General features: G+C 38.3%; 1 protein-coding gene across 2 annotated transcripts in view; it reads left to right on the forward strand.

The window, feature by feature from the left end:
• The window catches only part of LOC131947801 (protein neuralized), a 36,719-nt gene extending 19,837 nt beyond the window's left edge, over positions 1-16,882 (forward strand). For both annotated transcript variants that reach the window (XM_059309126.1, XM_059309125.1), the window contains exons 4-7: positions 11,587-11,876; positions 14,628-14,826; positions 15,768-15,887; positions 16,286-16,882. In XM_059309126.1, the coding sequence (XP_059165109.1) occupies positions 11,587-11,876; positions 14,628-14,826; positions 15,768-15,887; positions 16,286-16,776 (1,100 nt within the window). In that variant the 3' untranslated portion in view covers positions 16,777-16,882. The remainder of the gene's footprint in view (positions 1-11,586; positions 11,877-14,627; positions 14,827-15,767; positions 15,888-16,285) is intronic.
• The last annotated feature ends 6,084 nt before the right edge of the window (positions 16,883-22,966 follow it).

Genomic DNA, 22,966 nt, shown 5'->3' on the forward strand with positions numbered 1-22,966 from the left:
ATTTGACCATCTCTCTTGTTGCTACCATCAGAACTCTCCAATGTTTGACCATCTCTATGTGTTGTAGCTACCATCAGAACTCTCCAATATTTGACCATCTCTCTGTCTTGTTGCTACCATCAGAACTCTCCAATATTTGACCATCTCTCTTGTTGCTACCATCAGAACTCTCCAATATTTGACCATCTCTCTTGTTGCTACCATCAGAACTCTCCAATATTTGACCATCTCTCTGTCTTGTTGCTACCATCAGAACTCTCCAATATTTGACCATCTCTCTTGTTGCTACCATCAGAACTCTCCAATATTTGACCATCTCTCTGTCTTGTGGCTACCATCAGAACTCTCCAATATTTGACCATCTCTCTTGTTGCTACCATCAGAACTCTCCAATATTTGACCATCTCTATGTGTTGTAGCTACCATCAGAACTCTCCAATATTTGACCATCTCTCTTGTTGCTACCATCAGAACTCTCCAATATTTGACCATCTCTCTGTCTTGTTGCTACCATCAGAACTCTCCAATATTTGACCATCTCTATGTGTTGTAGCTACCATCAGAACTCTCCAATATTTGACCATCTCTCTTGTTGCTACCATCAGAACTCTCCAATATTTGACCATCTCTCTGTCTTGTGGCTACCATCAGAACTCTCCAATATTTGACCATCTATGTCTTGTGGCTACCATCAGAACTCTCCAATATTTGACCATCTCTCTGTCTTGTTGCTACCATCAGAACTCTCCAATATTTGACCATCTCTCTGTCTTGTTGCTACCATCAGAACTCTCCAATATTTGACCATCTCTCTTGTGGCTACCATCAGAACTCTCCAATATTTGACCATCTCTCTTGTAGCTACCATCAGAACTCTCCAATATTTGACCATCTCTCTGTCTTGTTGCTACCATCAGAACTCTCCAATATTTGACCATCTCTCTTGTTGCTACCATCAGAACTCTCCAATATTTGACCATCTCTCTTGTTGCTACCATCAGAACTCTCCAATATTTGACCATCTCTCTGTCTTGTTGCTACCATCAGAACTCTCCAATATTTGACCATCTATGTCTTGTGGCTACCATCAGAACTCTCCAATATTTGACCATCTCTCTGTCTTGTTGCTACCATCAGAACTCTCCAATATTTGACCATCTCTCTGTCTTGTTGCTACCATCAGAACTCTCCAATATTTGACCATCTCTCTTGTGGCTACCATCAGAACTCTCCAATATTTGACCATCTCTCTTGTAGCTACCATCAGAACTCTCCAATATTTGACCATCTCTCTGTCTTGTTGCTACCATCAGAACTCTCCAATATTTGACCATCTCTCTTGTTGCTACCATCAGAACTCTCCAATATTTGACCATCTCTCTGTCTTGTTGCTACCATCAGAACTCTCCAATATTTGACCATCTATGTCTTGTGGCTACCATCAGAACTCTCCAATATTTGACCATCTATGTCTTGTTGCTACCATCAGAACTCTCCAATATTTGACCATCTCTCTGTCTTGTGGCTACCATCAGAACTCTCCAATATTTGACCATCTATGTCTTGTGGCTACCATCAGAACTCTCCAATATTTGACCATCTCTCTGTCTTGTGGCTACCATCAGAACTCTCCAATATTTGACCATCTATGTCTTGTGGCTACCATCAGAACTCTCCAATATTTGACCATCTCTCTTGTAGCTACCATCAGAACTCTCCAATATTTGACCATCTCTCTTGTAGCTACCATCAGAACTCTCCAATATTTGACCATCTCTCTGTCTTGTTGCTACCATCAGAACTCTCCAATATTTGACCATCTCTCTTGTGGCTACCATCAGAACTCTCCAATATTTGACCATCTCTCTTGTAGCTACCATCAGAACTCTCCAATATTTGACCATCTCTCTGTCTTGTTGCTACCATCAGAACTCTCCAATATTTGACCATCTCTCTTGTTGCTACCATCAGAACTCTCCAATATTTGACCATCTCTCTGTCTTGTGGCTACCATCAGAACTCTCCAATATTTGACCATCTCTCTGTCTTGTTGCTACCATCAGAACTCTCCAATATTTGACCATCTTCCTTGTTGCTACCATCAGAACTCTCCAATATTTGACCATCTCTCTTGTTGCTACCATCAGAACTCTCCAATATTTGACCATCTCTCTGTCTTGTGGCTACCATCAGAACTCTCCAATATTTGACCATCTCTCTGTCTTGTTGCTACCATCAGAACTCTCCAATATTTGACCATCTCTCTTGTTGCTACCATCAGAACTCTCCAATATTTGACCATCTCTCTGTCTTGTGGCTACCATCAGAACTCTCCAATATTTGACCATCTCTCTGTCTTGTTGCTACCATCAGAACTCTCCAATATTTGACCATCTCTCTTGTTGCTACCATCAGAACTCTCCAATATTTGACCATCTCTCTGTCTTGTGGCTACCATCAGAACTCTCCAATATTTGACCATCTCTCTGTCTTGTGGCTACCATCAGAACTCTCCAATATTTGACCATCTCTCTGTCTTGTGGCTACCATCAGAACTCTCCAATATTTGACCATCTCTCTTGTTGCTACCATCAGAACTCTCCAATATTTGACCATCTCTCTGTCTTGTGGCTACCATCAGAACTCTCCAATATTTGACCATCTCTCTGTCTTGTTGCTACCATCAGAACTCTCCAATATTTGACCATCTCTCTTGTGGCTACCATCAGAACTCTCCAATATTTGACCATCTCTCTTGTAGCTACCATCAGAACTCTCCAATATTTGACCATCTCTCTGTCTTGTTGCTACCATCAGAACTCTCCAATATTTGACCATCTCTCTTGTTGCTACCATCAGAAATCTCCAATATTTGACCATCTCTCTGTCTTGTGGCTACCATCAGAACTCTCCAATATTTGACCATCTCTCTGTCTTGTTGCTACCATCAGAACTCTCCAATATTTGACCATCTCTCTTGTGGCTACCATCAGAACTCTCCAATATTTGACCATCTCTCTGTCTTGTGGCTACCATCAGAACTCTCCAATATTTGACCATCTCTCTGTCTTGTTGCTACCATCAGAACTCTCCAATATTTGACCATCTCTCTGTCTTGTGGCTACCATCAGAACTCTCCAATATTTGACCATCTGTCTGTCTTGTTGCTACCATCAGAACTCTCCAATATTTGACCATCTCTCTGTCTTGTTGCTACCATCAGAACTCTCCAATATTTGACCATCTCTCTGTCTTGTGGCTACCATCAGAACTCTCCAATATTTGACCATCTCTCTGTCTTGTGGCTACCATCAGAACTCTCCAATATTTGACCATCTCTCTGTCTTGTTGCTACCATCAGAACTCTCCAATATTTGACCATCTCTCTGTCTTGTTGCTACCATCAGAACTCTCCAATATTTGACCATCTCTCTGTCTTGTGACTACCATCAGAACTCTCCAATATTTGACCATCTCTCTGTCTTGTGGCTACCATCAGAACTCTCCAATATTTGACCATCTCTCTTGTTGCTACCATCAGAACTCTCCAATATTTGACCATCTCTCTGTCTTGTGGCTACCATCAGAACTCTCCAATATTTGACCATCTCTCTGTCTTGTTGCTACCATCAGAACTCTCCAATATTTGACCATCTCTCTGTCTTGTTGCTACCATCAGAACTCTCCAATATTTGACCATCTCTCTTGTTGCTACCATCAGAACTCTCCAATATTTGACCATCTCTATGTGTTGTAGCTACCATCAGAACTCTCCAATATTTGACCATCTCTCTGTCTTGTTGCTACCATCAGAACTCTCCAATATTTGACCATCTCTCTTGTTGCTACCATCAGAACTCTCCAATATTTGACCATCTCTCTTGTTGCTACCATCAGAACTCTCCAATATTTGACCATCTCTCTGTCTTGTTGCTACCATCAGAACTCTCCAATATTTGACCATCTCTCTTGTTGCTACCATCAGAACTCTCCAATATTTGACCATCTCTCTGTCTTGTGGCTACCATCAGAACTCTCCAATATTTGACCATCTCTCTTGTTGCTACCATCAGAACTCTCCAATATTTGACCATCTCTATGTGTTGTAGCTACCATCAGAACTCTCCAATATTTGACCATCTCTCTTGTTGCTACCATCAGAACTCTCCAATATTTGACCATCTCTCTGTCTTGTGGCTACCATCAGAACTCTCCAATATTTGACCATCTCTCTTGTTGCTACCATCAGAACTCTCCAATATTTGACCATCTCTCTGTCTTGTTGCTACCATCAGAACTCTCCAATATTTGACCATCTCTATGTGTTGTAGCTACCATCAGAACTCTCCAATATTTGACCATCTCTCTTGTTGCTACCATCAGAACTCTCCAATATTTGACCATCTCTCTGTCTTGTTGCTACCATCAGAACTCTCCAATATTTGACCATCTATGTCTTGTGGCTACCATCAGAACTCTCCAATATTTGACCATCTCTCTGTCTTGTTGCTACCATCAGAACTCTCCAATATTTGACCATCTCTCTTGTTGCTACCATCAGAACTCTCCAATATTTGACCATCTCTCTGTCTTGTTGCTACCATCAGAACTCTCCAATATTTGACCATCTATGTCTTGTGGCTACCATCAGAACTCTCCAATATTTGACCATCTATGTCTTGTTGCTACCATCAGAACTCTCCAATATTTGACCATCTATGTCTTGTGGCTACCATCAGAACTCTCCAATATTTGACCATCTATGTCTTGTGGCTACCATCAGAACTCTCCAATATTTGACCATCTCTCTGTCTTGTGGCTACCATCAGAACTCTCCAATATTTGACCATCTATGTCTTGTGGCTACCATCAGAACTCTCCAATATTTGACCATCTCTCTTGTAGCTACCATCAGAACTCTCCAATATTTGACCATCTCTCTTGTAGCTACCATCAGAACTCTCCAATATTTGACCATCTCTCTGTCTTGTTGCTACCATCAGAACTCTCCAATATTTGACCATCTCTCTTGTGGCTACCATCAGAACTCTCCAATATTTGACCATCTCTCTTGTAGCTACCATCAGAACTCTCCAATATTTGACCATCTCTCTGTCTTGTGGCTACCATCAGAACTCTCCAATATTTGACCATCTCTCTGTCTTGTTGCTACCATCAGAACTCTCCAATATTTGACCATCTCTCTTGTTGCTACCATCAGAACTCTCCAATATTTGACCATCTCTCTGTCTTGTGGCTACCATCAGAACTCTCCAATATTTGACCATCTCTCTGTCTTGTTGCTACCATCAGAACTCTCCAATATTTGACCATCTCTCTTGTTGCTACCATCAGAACTCTCCAATATTTGACCATCTCTCTTGTTGCTACCATCAGAACTCTCCAATATTTGACCATCTTCCTTGTTGCTACCATCAGAACTCTCCAATATTTGACCATCTCTCTGTCTTGTTGCTACCATCAGAACTCTCCAATATTTGACCATCTCTCTGTCTTGTGGCTACCATCAGAACTCTCCAATATTTGACCATCTCTCTTGTTGCTACCATCAGAACTCTCCAATATTTGACCATCTCTCTGTCTTGTAGCTACCATCAGAACTCTCCAATATTTGACCATCTCTCTGTCTTGTGGCTACCATCAGAACTCTCCAATATTTGACCATCTCTCTGTCTTGTGGCTACCATCAGAACTCTCCAATATTTGACCATCTCTCTTGTTGCTACCATCAGAACTCTCCAATATTTGACCATCTCTCTTGTTGCTACCATCAGAACTCTCCAATATTTGACCATCTCTCTGTCTTGTTGCTACCATCAGAACTCTCCAATATTTGACCATCTCTCTGTCTTGTGGCTACCATCAGAACTCTCCAATATTTGACCATCTCTCTGTCTTGTGGCTACCATCAGAACTCTCCAATATTTGACCATCTCTCTGTCTTGTGGCTACCATCAGAACTCTCCAATATTTGACCATCTCTCTTGTTGCTACCATCAGAACTCTCCAATATTTGACCATCTCTCTTGTTGCTACCATCAGAACTCTCCAATATTTGACCATCTCTCTGTCTTGTTGCTACCATCAGAACTCTCCAATATTTGACCATCTCTCTGTCTTGTTGCTACCATCAGAACTCTCCAATATTTGACCATCTCTCTTGTAGCTACCATCAGAACTCTCCAATATTTGACCATCTCTCTGTCTTGTTGCTACCATCAGAACTCTCCAATATTTGACCATCTCTCTTGTTGCTACCATCAGAACTCTCCAATATTTGACCATCTCTCTGTCTTGTGGCTACCATCAGAACTCTCCAATATTTGACCATCTCTCTGTCTTGTTGCTACCATCAGAACTCTCCAATATTTGACCATCTCTCTTGTGGCTACCATCAGAACTCTCCAATATTTGACCATCTCTCTGTCTTGTGGCTACCATCAGAACTCTCCAATATTTGACCATCTCTCTGTCTTGTTGCTACCATCAGAACTCTCCAATATTTGACCATCTCTCTGTCTTGTGGCTACCATCAGAACTCTCCAATATTTGACCATCTCTCTGTCTTGTGGCTACCATCAGAACTCTCCAATATTTGACCATCTCTCTGTCTTGTTGCTACCATCAGAACTCTCCAATATTTGACCATCTCTCTTGTTGCTACCATCAGAACTCTCCAATATTTGACCATCTCTATGTGTTGTAGCTACCATCAGAACTCTCCAATATTTGACCATCTCTCTGTCTTGTTGCTACCATCAGAACTCTCCAATATTTGACCATCTCTCTGTCTTGTGGCTACCATCAGAACTCTCCAATATTTGACCATCTCTCTGTCTTGTTGCTACCATCAGAACTCTCCAATATTTGACCATCTCTCTGTCTTGTTGCTACCATCAGAACTCTCCAATATTTGACCATCTCTCTTGTTGCTACCATCAGAACTCTCCAATATTTGACCATCTCTCTGTCTTGTTGCTACCATCAGAACTCTCCAATATTTGACCATCTCTCTTGTTGCTACCATCAGAACTCTCCAATATTTGACCATCTTCCTTGTTGCTACCATCAGAACTCTCCAATATTTGACCATCTCTCTGTCTTGTGGCTACCATCAGAACTCTCCAATATTTGACCATCTCTCTGTCTTGTGACTACCATCAGAACTCTCCAATATTTGACCATCTCTCTGTCTTGTGGCTACCATCAGAACTCTCCAATATTTGACCATCTCTCTTGTTGCTACCATCAGAACTCTCCAATATTTGACCATCTCTCTGTCTTGTGGCTACCATCAGAACTCTCCAATATTTGACCATCTCTCTGTCTTGTTGCTACCATCAGAACTCTCCAATATTTGACCATCTCTATGTGTTGTTGCTACCATCAGAACTCTCCAATATTTGACCATCTCTCTTGTTGCTACCATCAGAACTCTCCAATATTTGACCATCTCTCTGTCTTGTGACTACCATCAGAACTCTCCAATATTTGACCATCTCTCTGTCTTGTGGCTACCATCAGAACTCTCCAATATTTGACCATCTCTCTTGTTGCTACCATCAGAACTCTCCAATATTTGACCATCTCTCTGTCTTGTGGCTACCATCAGAACTCTCCAATATTTGACCATCTCTCTGTCTTGTTGCTACCATCAGAACTCTCCAATATTTGACCATCTCTATGTGTTGTTGCTACCATCAGAACTCTCCAATATTTGACCATCTCTCTTGTTGCTACCATCAGAACTCTCCAATATTTGACCATCTCTCTTGTTGCTACCATCAGAACTCTCCAATATTTGACCATCTTCCTTGTTGCTACCATCAGAACTCTCCAATATTTGACCATCTCTCTGTCTTGTTGCTACCATCAGAACTCTCCAATATTTGACCATCTCTCTTGTTGCTACCATCAGAACTCTCCAATATTTGACCATCTCTCTTGTTGCTACCATCAGAACTCTCCAATATTTGACCATCTCTCTGTCTTGTGGCTACCATCAGAACTCTCCAATATTTGACCATCTCTCTGTCTTGTTGCTACCATCAGAACTCTCCAATATTTGACCATCTCTCTTGTTGCTACCATCAGAACTCTCCAATATTTGACCATCTCTCTTGTTGCTACCATCAGAACTCTCCAATATTTGACCATCTCTCTGTCTTGTTGCTACCATCAGAACTCTCCAATATTTGACCATCTCTCTGTCTTGTGGCTACCATCAGAACTCTCCAATATTTGACCATCTCTCTGTCTTGTGGCTACCATCAGAACTCTCCAATATTTGACCATCTCTCTTGTTGCTACCATCAGAACTCTCCAATATTTGACCATCTCTCTGTCTTGTGGCTACCATCAGAACTCTCCAATATTTGACCATCTCTCTTGTTGCTACCATCAGAACTCTCCAATATTTGACCATCTCTCTTGTTGCTACCATCAGAACTCTCCAATATTTGACCATCTCTCTTGTTGCTACCATCAGAACTCTCCAATATTTGACCATCTCTCTGTCTTGTTGCTACCATCAGAACTCTCCAATATTTGACCATCTCTCTTGTTGCTACCATCAGAACTCTCCAATATTTGACCATCTCTCTTGTTGCTACCATCAGAACTCTCCAATATTTGACCATCTATGTCTTGTGGCTACCATCAGAACTCTCCAATATTTGACCATCTCTCTTGTTGCTACCATCAGAACTCTCCAATATTTGACCATCTCTCTGTCTTGTTGCTACCATCAGAACTCTCCAATATTTGACCATCTCTCTTGTGGCTACCATCAGAACTCTCCAATATTTGACCATCTCTCTTGTTGCTACCATCAGAACTCTCCAATATTTGACCATCTCTCTGTCTTGTTGCTACCATCAGAACTCTCCAATATTTGACCATCTCTCTGTCTTGTGGCTACCATCAGAACTCTCCAATATTTGACCATCTCTCTTGTTGCTACCATCAGAACTCTCCAATATTTGACCATCTCTCTGTCTTGTTGCTACCATCAGAACTCTCCAATATTTGACCATCTCTATGTGTTGTAGCTACCATCAGAACTCTCCAATATTTGACCATCTCTCTTGTTGCTACCATCAGAACTCTCCAATATTTGACCATCTCTCTGTCTTGTTGCTACCATCAGAACTCTCCAATATTTGACCATCTCTCTGTCTTGTTGCTACCATCAGAACTCTCCAATATTTGACCATCTCTCTGTCTTGTGGCTACCATCAGAACTCTCCAATATTTGACCATCTCTCTTGTTGCTACCATCAGAACTCTCCAATATTTGACCATCTCTCTTGTTGCTACCATCAGAACTCTCCAATATTTGACCATCTCTCTTGTTGCTACCATCAGAACTCTCCAATATTTGACCATCTCTCTTGTTGCTACCATCAGAACTCTCCAATATTTGACCATCTCTCTGTCTTGTGGCTACCATCAGAACTTCAATATTTTGTCGGGAGCCGATTTGTCTGTAGCCAACATGTCGGGAGCCCAATCGTCGTTAGCCCTATTTGTCGGGGGCCTACATGTCGAGGCCCTTTTAACGGGGCTATTTTGACGGGGCCGTGTTGACGTTGCACCGGTTCACAATGTAGCATAATTGGTATGCCGCATTAGAGAATCGTCGATTGTTAAAAAGGCTGTCCGTAAGCTGTTGTAACCTGTAGCCCCGACACCGAGGTTAGTTCCCTCACTACACAGCACAGTCCCGACTGAATGCTTGGCTGGTATTTGCATGTGTGTATGGTTGACATGCGGGGTATGGTGGGATGGGTTGACACCACTTCCTTGTACACTCGCTTCACGGGTACACGGTTTCCTTTTAACCTGTGCTGAAGGTAGGTAAAGATGTCTGAACATGGACTTGACATATTTTAAAGATGTGTAGACATGGACATGACATATTTTAATGATGTGTAGACATGGACTTGACATATTTTAATGATATGTAGACATGGACATGAGATATTTTAAAGATGTGTAGACATTGACATATTTCAAAGATGTGTAGACATTGACATATTTTAAAGATGTGTAGACATGGACTTGACATATTTTAAAGATGTGTAGACATGGACTTGACATATCTTCACAATAGTTCTAGCTTTTAGTGTTGGCCATTATGACTTCCCTGAACATTAAACCACGTGACCGGTGCACGTGACCGGTGCACAGATCGACAGTCTTTTTACTTGAACGGTTCACTGACATGAGAATATCATACGATGGTACAGATTGCACACGGACTAGACTGCTTTTATTACGACGATCTAGACAACTTTACAGGTTCACGATCTAGACACGGCTCAAATATCCTATACTTGTCCACCTACACCCAGTGGCGTAGCGAGGTCGGGTGTCACCCGGTGCGGCACTTAATGGTGTCACCCCCAGAGGCGTCCCGGGGACAAACTTTAAAATTTTCTATTTGCATCCCCCTCGAACTTTCAATTTGCACCCCCCTCAAGTTTTTCTTTATATATTTTGCTATTTTTTTGCCTTGGTGTCACCCCCCCCCCCCCGCCCCTAAATGGTGTCACCCGGTGCGGTCCGCACCACCCCCCCCCCCCCGCCCCCCTTGCTACGCCTCTGCCTACACCAGACATGACACAACCACGTGACCTCCACATCTAGACCATCAGACCAAGGCTGAACTAAAACGTGCGCACTTTTCTTACAGACTATCATAGGTCGTCATCCACACATCTATATTCTATGTGCACACAAAAAAAGGTGTCATGCCCAAAAGCACAGAGTGGCACTTGTGCTTCCAAAAGCATGAACTAGTCATATTGTAAAGACGTGTAGACATTGGCTAACAAAGACGTGTAGACATTGGCTAACAAAGACGTGTAGACATTGGCTAGTAAAGACGTGTAGACATTGGCTAACAAAGACGTGTAGACATTGGCTAGTAAAGACGTGTAGACATTGGCTAACAAAGACGTGTAGACATTGGCTAACAAAGACGTGTAGACATTGGCTAACAAAGACTGTAGACATTGGCTAACAAAGACGTGTAGACATTGGCTAGCAAAGACGTGTAGACATTGGCTAACAAAGACGTGTAGACATTGGCTAACAAAGACGTGTAGACATCGCTAGAAAAGACAAATCTGGCATTAGTCATTAGAATTAGAAACATTGCTTGAGCCAGCGGAAGTTCATGGAACGTGCCTTTAAGGATAGTGCTTGAGATGATGCTAAAATTCGTACAAAACTCCATATATTTAATATAATTGTTGTTTAATTGGAATACTTAAAATATTTTATCTAAATGAACAATGCCCTGTTTTTAATTGTGCTAATGTCTCTATGTGTCACTGTGTTAAATGATTGTAGGTAAGAAATATATATGAATGATTATATCACTTCCTCATTTAGTTAACATAAGCCATCAACCGGATAAGACATTGTATTTACTACTGTACAAGACATCTTACTATTTCAGTGCAGTTTTGATTCTTTCAATGCTTGAGCTTTTGGTATCTCTTTGCCTCTCTTACTTAAAATTTTTGCCACCGACTAAAATGAATGACTTGTCCTCAGAAATTGAACCTCCAGCCAACGCAGCACAATTTGATGCCAGCCCCCAGCCTTCAGAGATAGACCACTTCACATTCATGTCTATATCAGACCCTCCCAGCACCCCCACGGGCCTGCCTGTCAACTACCATGCTGGCATACCCCTGGCACCCCTCCACCTCCACACCCTGCAGGGCAAGAACATCAGAATCAACACAGACAGGACCATAGCTGTCAGGCTCAGGGAGGAGTACTGTAATGCTTTTGTGTTTACCAGCAGACCAGTTAGATGTGGGGAGACTATAGTCATCCAGGTGTGTACACTCCACTTGTTTACATATCTCACATATAGTCATCCAGGTGTGTTGTTTACATATCTCACATATAGTCATCCAGGTGTGTTGTTTACATATCTCACATATAGTCATCCAGGTGTGTACACTCCACTTGTTTACATATCTCACATATAGTCATCCAGGTGTGTTGTTTACATATCTCACATATAGTCACCCAGGTGTGTACACTCCACTTGTTTACATATCTCACATATAGTCATCCAGGTGTGTTGTTTACATATCTCACATATAGTCATCCAGGTGTGTACACTCCACTTGTTTACATATCTCACATATAGTCATCCAGGTGTGTAGACTCCACTTGTTTACATATCTCACATATAGTCATCCAGGTGTGTTGTTTACATATCTCACATATAGTCACCCAGGTGTGTACACTCCACTTGTTTACATATCTCACATATAGTCACCCAGGTGTTTACATATCTCACATATAGTCATCCAGGTGTGTTGTTTACATATCTCACATATAGTCATCCAGGTGTGTACACTCCACTTGTTTACATATCTCACATATAGTCATCCAGGTGTGTTGTTTACATATCTCACATATAGTCATCCAGGTGTGTTGTTTACATATCTCACATATAGTCACCCAGGTGTGTACACTCCACTTGTTTACATATCTCACATATAGTCATCCAGGTGTGTTGTTTACATATCTCACATATAGTCACCCAGGTGTGTACACTCCACTTGTTTACATATCTCACATATAGTCATCCAGGTGTGTTGTTTACATATCTCACATATAGTCACCCAGGTGTGTACACTCCACCTGTTTACATATCTCACATATAGTCATCCAGGTGTGTACACTCCACTTGTTTACATATCTCACATATAGTCATCCAGGTGTGTACACTCCACTTGTTTACATATCTCACATATAGTCATCCAGGTGTGTTGTTTACATATCTCACATATAGTCACCCAGGTGTGTACACTCCACTTGTTTACATATCTCACATATAGTCATCCAGGTGTGTACACTCCACTTGTTTACATATCTCACATATAGTCATCCAGGTGTGTAGACCCCGCTTGTTTACATATCTCACATATAGTCATCCAGGTGTGTAGACCCTGCTTGTTTACATATCTCACATATAGTCATCCAGGTGTGTAGACCCTGCTTGTTTACATATCTCACATATAGTCACCCAGGTGTGTACACTCCACTTGTTTACATATCTCACATATAGTCATCCAGGTGTGTTGTTTACATATCTCACATATAGTCACCCAGGTGTGTACACTCCACCTGTTTACATATCTCACATATAGTCATCCAGGTGTGTACACTCCACTTGTTTACATATCTCACATATAGTCATCCAGGTGTGTACACTCCACTTGTTTACATATCTCACATATAGTCATCCAGGTGTGTTGTTTACATATCTCACATATAGTCACCCAGGTGTGTACACTCCACTTGTTTACATATCTCAGTCATCCAGGTGTGTTGTTTACATATCTCACATATAGTCACCCAGGTGTGTACACTCCACTTGTTTACATATCTCACATATAGTCATCCAGGTGTGTACACTCCACTTGTTTACATATCTCACATATAGTCATCCAGGTGTGTAGACCCCGCTTGTTTACATATCTCACATATAGTCATCCAGGTGTGTAGACCCTGCTTGTTTACATATCTCACATATAGTCATCCAGGTGTGTAGACCCTGCTTGTTTACATATCTCACATATAGTCACCCAGGTGTGTACACTCCACTTGTTTACATATCTCACATATAGTCATCCAGGTGTGTTGTTTACATATCTCACATATAGTCACCCAGGTGTGTACACTCCACCTGTTTACATATCTCACATATAGTCATCCAGGTGTGTACACTCCACTTGTTTACATATCTCACATATAGTCATCCAGGTGTGTACACTCCACTTGTTTACATATCTCACATATAGTCATCCAGGTGTGTTGTTTACATATCTCACATATAGTCACCCAGGTGTGTACACTCCACTTGTTTACATATCTCACATATAGTCATCCAGGTGTGTTGTTTACATATCTCACATATAGTCATCCAGGTGTGTTGTTTACATATCTCACATATAGTCACCCAGGTGTGTACACTCCACTTGTTTACATATCTCACATATAGTCATCTAGGTGTGTACACTCCACTTGTTTACATATCTCACATATAGTCATCCAGGTGTGTACACTCCACTTGTTTACATATCTCACATATAGTCATCCAGGTGTGTTGTTTACATATCTCACATATAGTCACCCAGGTGTGTACACTCCACTTGTTTACATATCTCACATATAGTCATCCAGGTGTGTTGTTTACATATCTCACATATAGTCATCCAGGTGTGTACACTCCACTTGTTTACATATCTCACATATAGTCATCCAGGTGTGTTGTTTACATATCTCACATATAGTCATCCAGGTGTGTTGTTTACATATCTCACATATAGTCACCCAGGTGTGTACACTCCACTTGTTTACATATCTCACATATAGTCATCCAGGTGTGTACATATCTCACATATAGTCACCCAGGTGTGTAAATCCTCTGTTGATCTAATCTGAATTTTTTTTCTTTTTTAATAATGTAATTAACTTTCCCTTTGTTACTCTACATCACACCAGGTATGTACAAATTGTGTATATAATTGACCATACCAGTAAACTGTCACTCCCTCTGTTGTGTACAGGTTTTGGGCATTGACCGCTCCTACATTGGTGGACTGGGATTTGGACTAACTGCCTGTGACCCTTCCAAAGTTGACCCCAATACCCTACCAGATGACTCGGATCTTCTCTTGGACAGGCTGGAGTACTGGGTGGTCAACAAAGATGTTTGTAGAAATCCTGAAGTTGGGGATGAACTCAGCTTTTATTTAACTGAATCTGGTATGTAATCATGGGATTGGCCTGTGGTTGGTATGTAATCATGGGATTGGCCTGTGGTTGGTATGTAATCATGGGATTGGCCTGTGGTTGGTATGTAATCATGGGGTTGGCCTGTGGTTGGTATGTAATCATGGGATTGGCCTGTGGTTGGTATGTAATCATGGGATTGGCCTGTGGTTGGTATGTAATCATGGGATTGGCCTGTGGTTGGTATGTAATCATGGGGTTGGCCTGTGGTTGGTATGTAATCATGGGATTGGCCTGTGGTTGGTATGTAGTCATGGGGTTGGCCTGTGGTTGGTATGTAGTCATGGGATTGGCCTGTGGTTGGTATGTAATCATGGGGTTGGCCTGTGGTTGGTATGTAATCATGGGATTGGCCTGTGGTTGGTATGTAATCATGGGATTGGCCTGTGGTTGGTATGTAGTCATGGGGTTGGCCTGTGGTTGGTATGTAGTCATGGGATTGGCCTGTGGTTGGTATGTAGTCATGGGGTTGGCCTGTGGTTGGTATGTAGTCATGGGGTTGGCCTGTGGTTGGTATGTAGTCATGGGGTTGGCCTGTGGTTGGTATGTAATCATGGGATTGGCCTGTGGTTGGTATGTAGTCATGGGGTTGGCCTGTGGTTGGTATGTAATCATGGGATTGGCCTGTGGTTGGTATGTAGTCATGGGGTTGGCCTGTGGTTGGTATGTAATCATGGGATTGGCCTGTGGTTGGTATGTAGTCATGGGGTTGGCCTGTGGTTGGTATGTAATCATGGGATTGGCCTGTGGTTGGTATGTAGTCATGGGATTGGCCTGTGGTTGGTATGTAATCATGGGATTGGCATGTAAAGGTTATTTTACATAGGATAATATAGAAGTATGAATATTTTTATTGTAACACTATTTTTTTTACATGTGACATTTAAAATACAATTATACCTTCTTATCTTTAGGTGAAGTAAAATATGCACGCAACAACCAAGCTCCTGTTACGTTGATGCACGTAGACCGTACACTTCCATTGTGGGCTTTCTTTGATGTGTACGGCAACATTCAAAAAATTAAACTCATTGGTAGGGTTTTATTTATTGCCTCATGCTAAGATAAGGCAGAGTTTTTGTGTAGATCCTTCAGTAACATTTTAACTTTAGCCTCTATACAGTATTCAATTTAAAAAAAATCTTAAACATATACAATTTACCATCGTTGATACATACTTTTTTTATATTTGTAAAATTTTTAATCTTTGATATTTACAATTTTCACCTTCAATATTTACAGTTTTTATCTTTGATATTTACAGTTTTTGTACTTTGAAATTTACAATTTTTGATCTTTGATATTTACAGTTTTTGATCTTTGATATTTACTGTTTTTGTTCTTTGATATTTACCATTTTTTATCTTTGAAATTCACAACATTTGATCTCCTATGTTGATCCCCTAATATATCAATCTGATTTTGCCCACAGGAACAACGATGACCCCAATTCAAGGTCGTCTGGCTCGCTCACAGTCCTTCACCAACTACACCAGCAGCTTACCAACTACTGGAGGGGCGTCATCATTCAATGAACTTGGTTCCGCCTTTGCCAACGCGGCCCTGGCTGTAGCTATGCCTCCAGCTGGTGGCTCAGGGCCCATGTCCCTACCTGCGCACGTCTTAAGGAGCAACAGTGTGCCTGTCACCTGCATCTCACCTGTGCAAGAATCTGGTGATGGGCTCCGGTTTGGTCTGCACCCCAAATCTCTCCCCACGACCCCCCTCTCACCAAACATCCCGCAGGAGGATGGGGCGTCAGACTGCAAGGTTTGCTGGGAGCAGACCATCAACTGTGTGCTCTACACCTGCGGACACATGTGTCTGTGTTTTGACTGTGCCACCACTATCCGTAATGAGAAAGGACTCTGCCCCATCTGTAGACAGATAATCCAGGATGTGATAAAGATCTACAGATCTTAGCAAAGATAGCATTTCTCTTGTTGCTGGTTTTCTATGGATTATATTTTCACATGTGATCAGTACACTACAGCACAGGTTCAACTGTGTCAGGTGGTTCAACCGCCTGTCAGGTGGTTCAACCGCCTGTCAGGTTGATGCATTACAAGATGTCAAGTGGTTCAGCCACCTGTCAGGTTCTTATAGCACTGGACAAAGTGTCAAGTGGTTCAACCGCCTGTGAGCTTATATTACGTGGCCTTAGACTGTGTCACTGGTATATAGTTCCAACTTAATTTGTTTACCTTTTTATTCATCATTTTATTCTCCATCACAAAGTAGATTTTGTTTGTGGATGTTTTGAGTGTAAATAGAACGACTTTATTTTAAAACTGCTGCTCATTTATTTCACAATAACCAGAACATTTTTTATTGGAAGTTGAAAGCTTATTTTGTTTACTTTTCTATGAATGATTACGATATATGCATCAAATTCGATGTGTTGCTTTGTTTGAAAGAAATACACCAAGCCTTAGTTGGAAATGCACAGAATTGTCTTTCATTCAAAACTATGGTTGCTTTGATTCATTCATCAACTCATCTAATTATTCCACTCATGTAAAGTAGGTATTTTAATAGGCTTTTTTAAATTTATGGTGGTTGATATAATATATAACAACACTTGGGAACTGTTTTAAACTGTTTAGTGAAACATAAAGAAGTCAGTATTGTGTTTTACCACTGATTTAAAAAAAACAACAGATTTTTTAAAATGGTAAATTATAATAATTTAGCAGCAGCTAATTAATACATATTTTTTTTTTTCAAATATTTCATATAAAGAGCAGAATAGTACTTTGATAGCATTTTAACATTGAAATCAGTGATAAAATAAATGATTAAAACTTGCGTGGTTTAAATCTTGTACATGTTATTATCCTTAGATTTCTAGTTCCCATGTTGATGATGTTTAGGATAGATGTCTAGCATCCCTTTAGTGGTATTAAGATAGTCAGTGATGTCAAAACATCTCTGTGAATTCATCTAGAGAACATTTGATACTTGTTACATATAAATGAAATGAAACTTGCAGTTTATGTACATATGTAATTTGATAGTCTGGCTTGTTTGTACATATTTGTAAAGTTGGTTATTCAATCATTTTCTCCTGTTATTTATTTTGATCTATGTAGATAATAAAATAAAACTAGTTTGTGTATCAGAACTAAGGGAGAGGGATAAGCTGTTCTCAACTTGTTGACTTTTTGTCACGGAACTTTAAACCAGCATTACTTAGAGGGGAGGACAACATAAACTGAATGTCTTCAAGATATAGACAGCCATTGTGACTGTCTTTAAGAGACAGACAGCACATGTTGACTGTCATTGAAATAAGGTACAGACAGCTTGTTCTGTCTTTAAATTTAAACTTTAGAACCTGTGATTATATTTATATAGAGGTGATTAGACCATGATTATATGGAGATGATTAGACCATGATTATATAGAGGTGATTAGACCATGATTATAAAGCGATGATTAGACCATGATTATATGGAGATGAGTAGACCATGATTATATGGTGATGATTAGACCATGATTATATGGTGATGATTAGATAAACTAGTAGTTGATCTGCTGCCCAACATTTGTAGTGTGTTACATAGTGTGTATTATATAGTGTGTATTATATGTATATTGTATTTGATCTAGCTAGGTGATTCAGTATTTATTCGCTCAAGTAATTTTAGTTTTTATATCATGCTAGTCAGTAACATTGCAAGGTCTTTCCATAGTGTGAACTAACTTTAAAGCCACTGTTCTGTTTTTTTATTTCTACAGCAAAAAGTTGATACTTAAAATTACTTTTTCTCAAAATTATCATTAAATGTGTGTTATTGGAGTTAAATAAATTTAGTTAACATAAATTCTGCAAAAAAAAGCTATAAATACCTTAATGAACAATCATGTCCACTGTAGTCTTTTGATGCATACAATTATTAATGCTGGTGACAGCAGTAAGAAGTACACTGGTCATGTATAAATGGGGTGGGGGGGGGGGGAGTGGTTTATGAATAACTTTCCCCAAATGTATTTTCCAACCTATGTTCCCTCTAAGCTTTGTAATGGGTAGTTGTCAACTTGCATCACAGTGATTGTGTCACCCAGTCTTATATTAGCATTTTGAGAGCACCATGTACACTACATATATTCTGCACACAGGTTTTTGGTCCTTTGAGGGAATATAGTTTCCAACATAGACCATGTCGTCCCTTTAGACACCAGTGTCACTGATTTTTGGGCTGTATAAATATTTTTTTTTTGACATTTTATGTTAATTATATCATTAAAAGGGAAAAAAATAAATTAATCATATCACTAATGAATTATTCATGCAAAATTTTTCACTACAGTTAATTAGAAATTTTTATTGTGATTTGTTTTTGAAAAATGACTGCTTTGTTTTATAACAACTTTACACATAAATATATATGTGATGTGAGTTTCTTAGTTTGATAGCTGAAGATAATTGTTCCAGCTTTTACCAATCTAAGCTTTGCTAATCTTTTTAACAAAATGTATACATATCTCTATAGTTTTACAAAATTTTAAAAGCTGAAGTTTGCTGATACACGAGTGAGTGAGAAATGTAAGATCTTATGATACTTATCTACTGGTTTTAGCTCAACTAGTTTTTTAGACTGCTCCGGGCTGTTGCAAGTTATTTACCAATCTAGAATCTAGTTCCTAGCTGGCTTTAGTTATCAGAAGTAACAAGACAAATCCAGCAGCTTTTATTGAGAAATGCTATTGTCACACTGATATTTGATTGTTGGCTCATTTTATGTAGTCCTGGATACTTCAGTAGAAAATAAAAAGTAGGGACAGAAGCTGGACATATTTGATCTTCTATTAAAGAGGATTAAAATTTTTTAGAGTTACCCGCACTTGATTTCTGTGTTCACTTCTGTTATACAGACTTATCCACCATAAAGGTTACTTCTGTTGTTCAGTTAGTTTTTAACTACTTTGTCTAGCTGTGGTTAAAATGTTTAATTAAAGCTGTCTGGATTACTAGACATTGTCAAATAAAATATACCTGATTGATTAAAAAGTAACATTTTTGATGTCATAAAAAACTTTAAGAAACCTAGTTAAATAGTTTGTTTATCATGATTGTTGTTACTATTTATTAGTTTGTAACAAAGTGTAAATATAACACTACTACACTTCTGTTATGTGATACTGGTTAAAATTTGATTTCCATAATTACAAATATTCAAACAGTTTAATGGAGAATCTTTTGCTATTATAGAGGTGAACTATAAAAATCCTGTTATCATGTTTTACTGTAAGTCCTCTTCAAGCTGTTTATTTATGTTTGCTAAGAATGGTGCCAGTTATATGAGATTCAATATTTTATAGTCAAAATATTAGATTTAAATGTTGGATCAATTCCTGCTCTTTGTGGGAACTTGATGTGTGGTATATTTTTGTGTTAACAGAAGTTGAGTCAAAGTTTTAAAAAGCTTGAAGATCTACACATTTCAAGAGAAAGATTAAATCACTCAGGAAGCTTAGTTTTTCTTCAAGATTACCCAGAAAATTTAAACGAATTAGTTATTTCTTTTTAGTAAATCAAAATGTTACTTAGGGTTTTTTTTGTACTCTTTGTTGTTAAGGTAAATAAATAATTATAAAATATTGTTGATGAAGGGTCATCAGTTTTCTCCCCTCAATTTATTTCAGCATTGTGTGTTTTGCTTGGTGATTTCCTTGGTGATTCATATTCAGCTGGTTTCTCTGAATATAACAATACAACAGCATTCAATGGATTCTTGATTTTTTTAATGAAATGTTTATTTTTAATATTTAAAAAAAAAAAATCAATTTTTATGCACCCTGTTTTTTGCCTAGCTAAGCATTGATATCCAGTAATGATTTTATTACAGTAAATTTGATTAGCAGCTGTTTGATATTTTTAAAAATAAAAATGTAATTATTAAATACATGAAGTAGGACATAACAAATTCATTGCATTACATTCGAGATATTTTGTTTTACTGCCATGGTCAATTCAAATTCATTCAAATAACATTTCATTGTGTTGTATTGTAACAGCAGTAGATGAATGGACTTATTTTGTTTTTGCATTTGAATAAATGCCATTAAAATATTTTTCCTTTTGTTTTTTGAGTGAATGGTACCTGGACTAAATGATGGTTGGTAAAAAATTATGATCAAAATTTTAATGTAAATATAAAATGCAAATACTTAAACTTCCAGTTGAAAAGCTGCCTACAAAATTAAAAGAATTTTTGAGAAAATATTTGGACATTAGTATTCAGTAAATAGGAACAAAAAGTAATGGAAAAAAAACATCTCAGGCAAACTGAATGACCTCGTGAGATTTTTCAGAATTTCCATAATCCCTTGAAGATTAAATTATTTTGACAAAAGAATAAGTTGCGTTGCACCACTAAATGATTGTATATTGAACATGAGATGAATTAAACATGTAATAAGTGATTGTCAATTATAAAAATATTACTGAGATGAACACAAAGTTTAAAGGGTTTTAAAATTTTTCTATTTTGCTTTCAGGATTGTTAAATTTTAAATTTTATGCTTCACTTAAATAATCAATATCTAAATATTTTTATAAATAAAACTAGTCTTGAAAACCAGTAAAAATCATCAAAGGATTTGATCTTTACTGTTTATAAGAAATACTAAACCAATAGCCTAAATGGACATGAATTGTACAAGCCTGGTCTTTATAGTAAAATGTTCACAACATTATTGTAAAGATATACAGAAATATATTTTTAGAAATGAAATAGATCAGGGGTCGGCAACATTGTGTGGCGGAAGAGCCTAAAGTTACAATTTGTAAAATCTCCCAGTTTTTAAAGAGCCACTAACAATTTTATTTTTTCAATATTATGGTATTTGATTACGATTAGGTAAATATATTTAAAAAACATGTGCTTAAGTATGAAATACTATTTATTCATATAAAAACATACAATTTTTAGCACAGAACATAAAGTATTTTAGCTAGTTCTGCTCGGATAATAAAATCAAATTATATAACCATAGCACTATCCCTACCCAAGTTAGAAGCAAATAACTAAAAAAAACTGTCACTCAAATCAAATTAATGCACATCAAAAAATGCCTTCTGAACAAAAAAAAAAAAAACAACAATTCAAAATATTAGAAAAAAAATTTAAATGTGCACTTAGGTAGTGGAAAGCATGGAACCACTGCCAAAGGGCTGGTCACATCTATTCCACCAATTCTCAGTTTTTATTTTGTTTAAAGTTGTTTTTTTTACAGTATAATATTTTTATGAATTATGAAAATAAAATAATATAATAACTGGCGAGCCGCATCCTGACATTAATAGAGCCGCATGCGGCTCGCGAGCCGCAGGTTGCCGACCCCTGAGATAGATTATAATACTCATATATAATACTCATATATAATAAATAGGTTGCTTATTATATTGCCCTAAAAATGTATTTCTGCAATCTAAAGACAATGCAACAATATTTAATTTAAAATCTTAAGTACAAAGAGTACTTTTTTGTTCCAATATAAGAAGATTTGCAAGAAAATCGTTAACAGTTTGCTGGTTTAAGTTTGAAACAACAGGCTTTCAATAAACAAATGTAAAATCAGAGGGATATGAAAAGTAAATGGTGCGCAAAAAAGTTAAGAAATTACGGTCAAAGGGAAATAACAATGCAAATATTTCTTACTTTCCAGCATAAGTAGAGATAGCTTCCCTTAAGTTTTTGTTTAGTTAATTAGCTTCGATACCTACAACCTTTTTAAACGGTTTTTTATTACCTGCAATAAAACTGTACACTAAAGATAATAAACCAAAGACATCTTAGATTTTTAAATAAATATAGTAAGCTTATACTTTAAAATGTAGATTAAAATACATTGATATATTTAAAAAAAACGCATCATAATTCTTTAAACAATTAACTCTACGGTCAAAGGGAAACAACAATGAAAATGTTTTCAGAGTTTTGTGAAGAGTATAAATTACTTCCCCTGGTGTATTTTATTTAGTAAGCTGACGAACTCTTAACATTCTCTGAACAGTTTTGTTTTATTCAACAACAACAACAAAAACAAAAAAAGAAAACTGCATATTTAAAAAATATTTTATCAATAACATGCTTTAAAAAAAAGA

Source organism: Physella acuta, unplaced genomic scaffold (genome assembly GCF_028476545.2).
Source record: "Physella acuta isolate Inbredline_101_S28 unplaced genomic scaffold, ASM2847654v3 ptg000607l, whole genome shotgun sequence".
NCBI classification, from domain to species: domain Eukaryota; kingdom Metazoa; phylum Mollusca; class Gastropoda; family Physidae; genus Physella; species Physella acuta.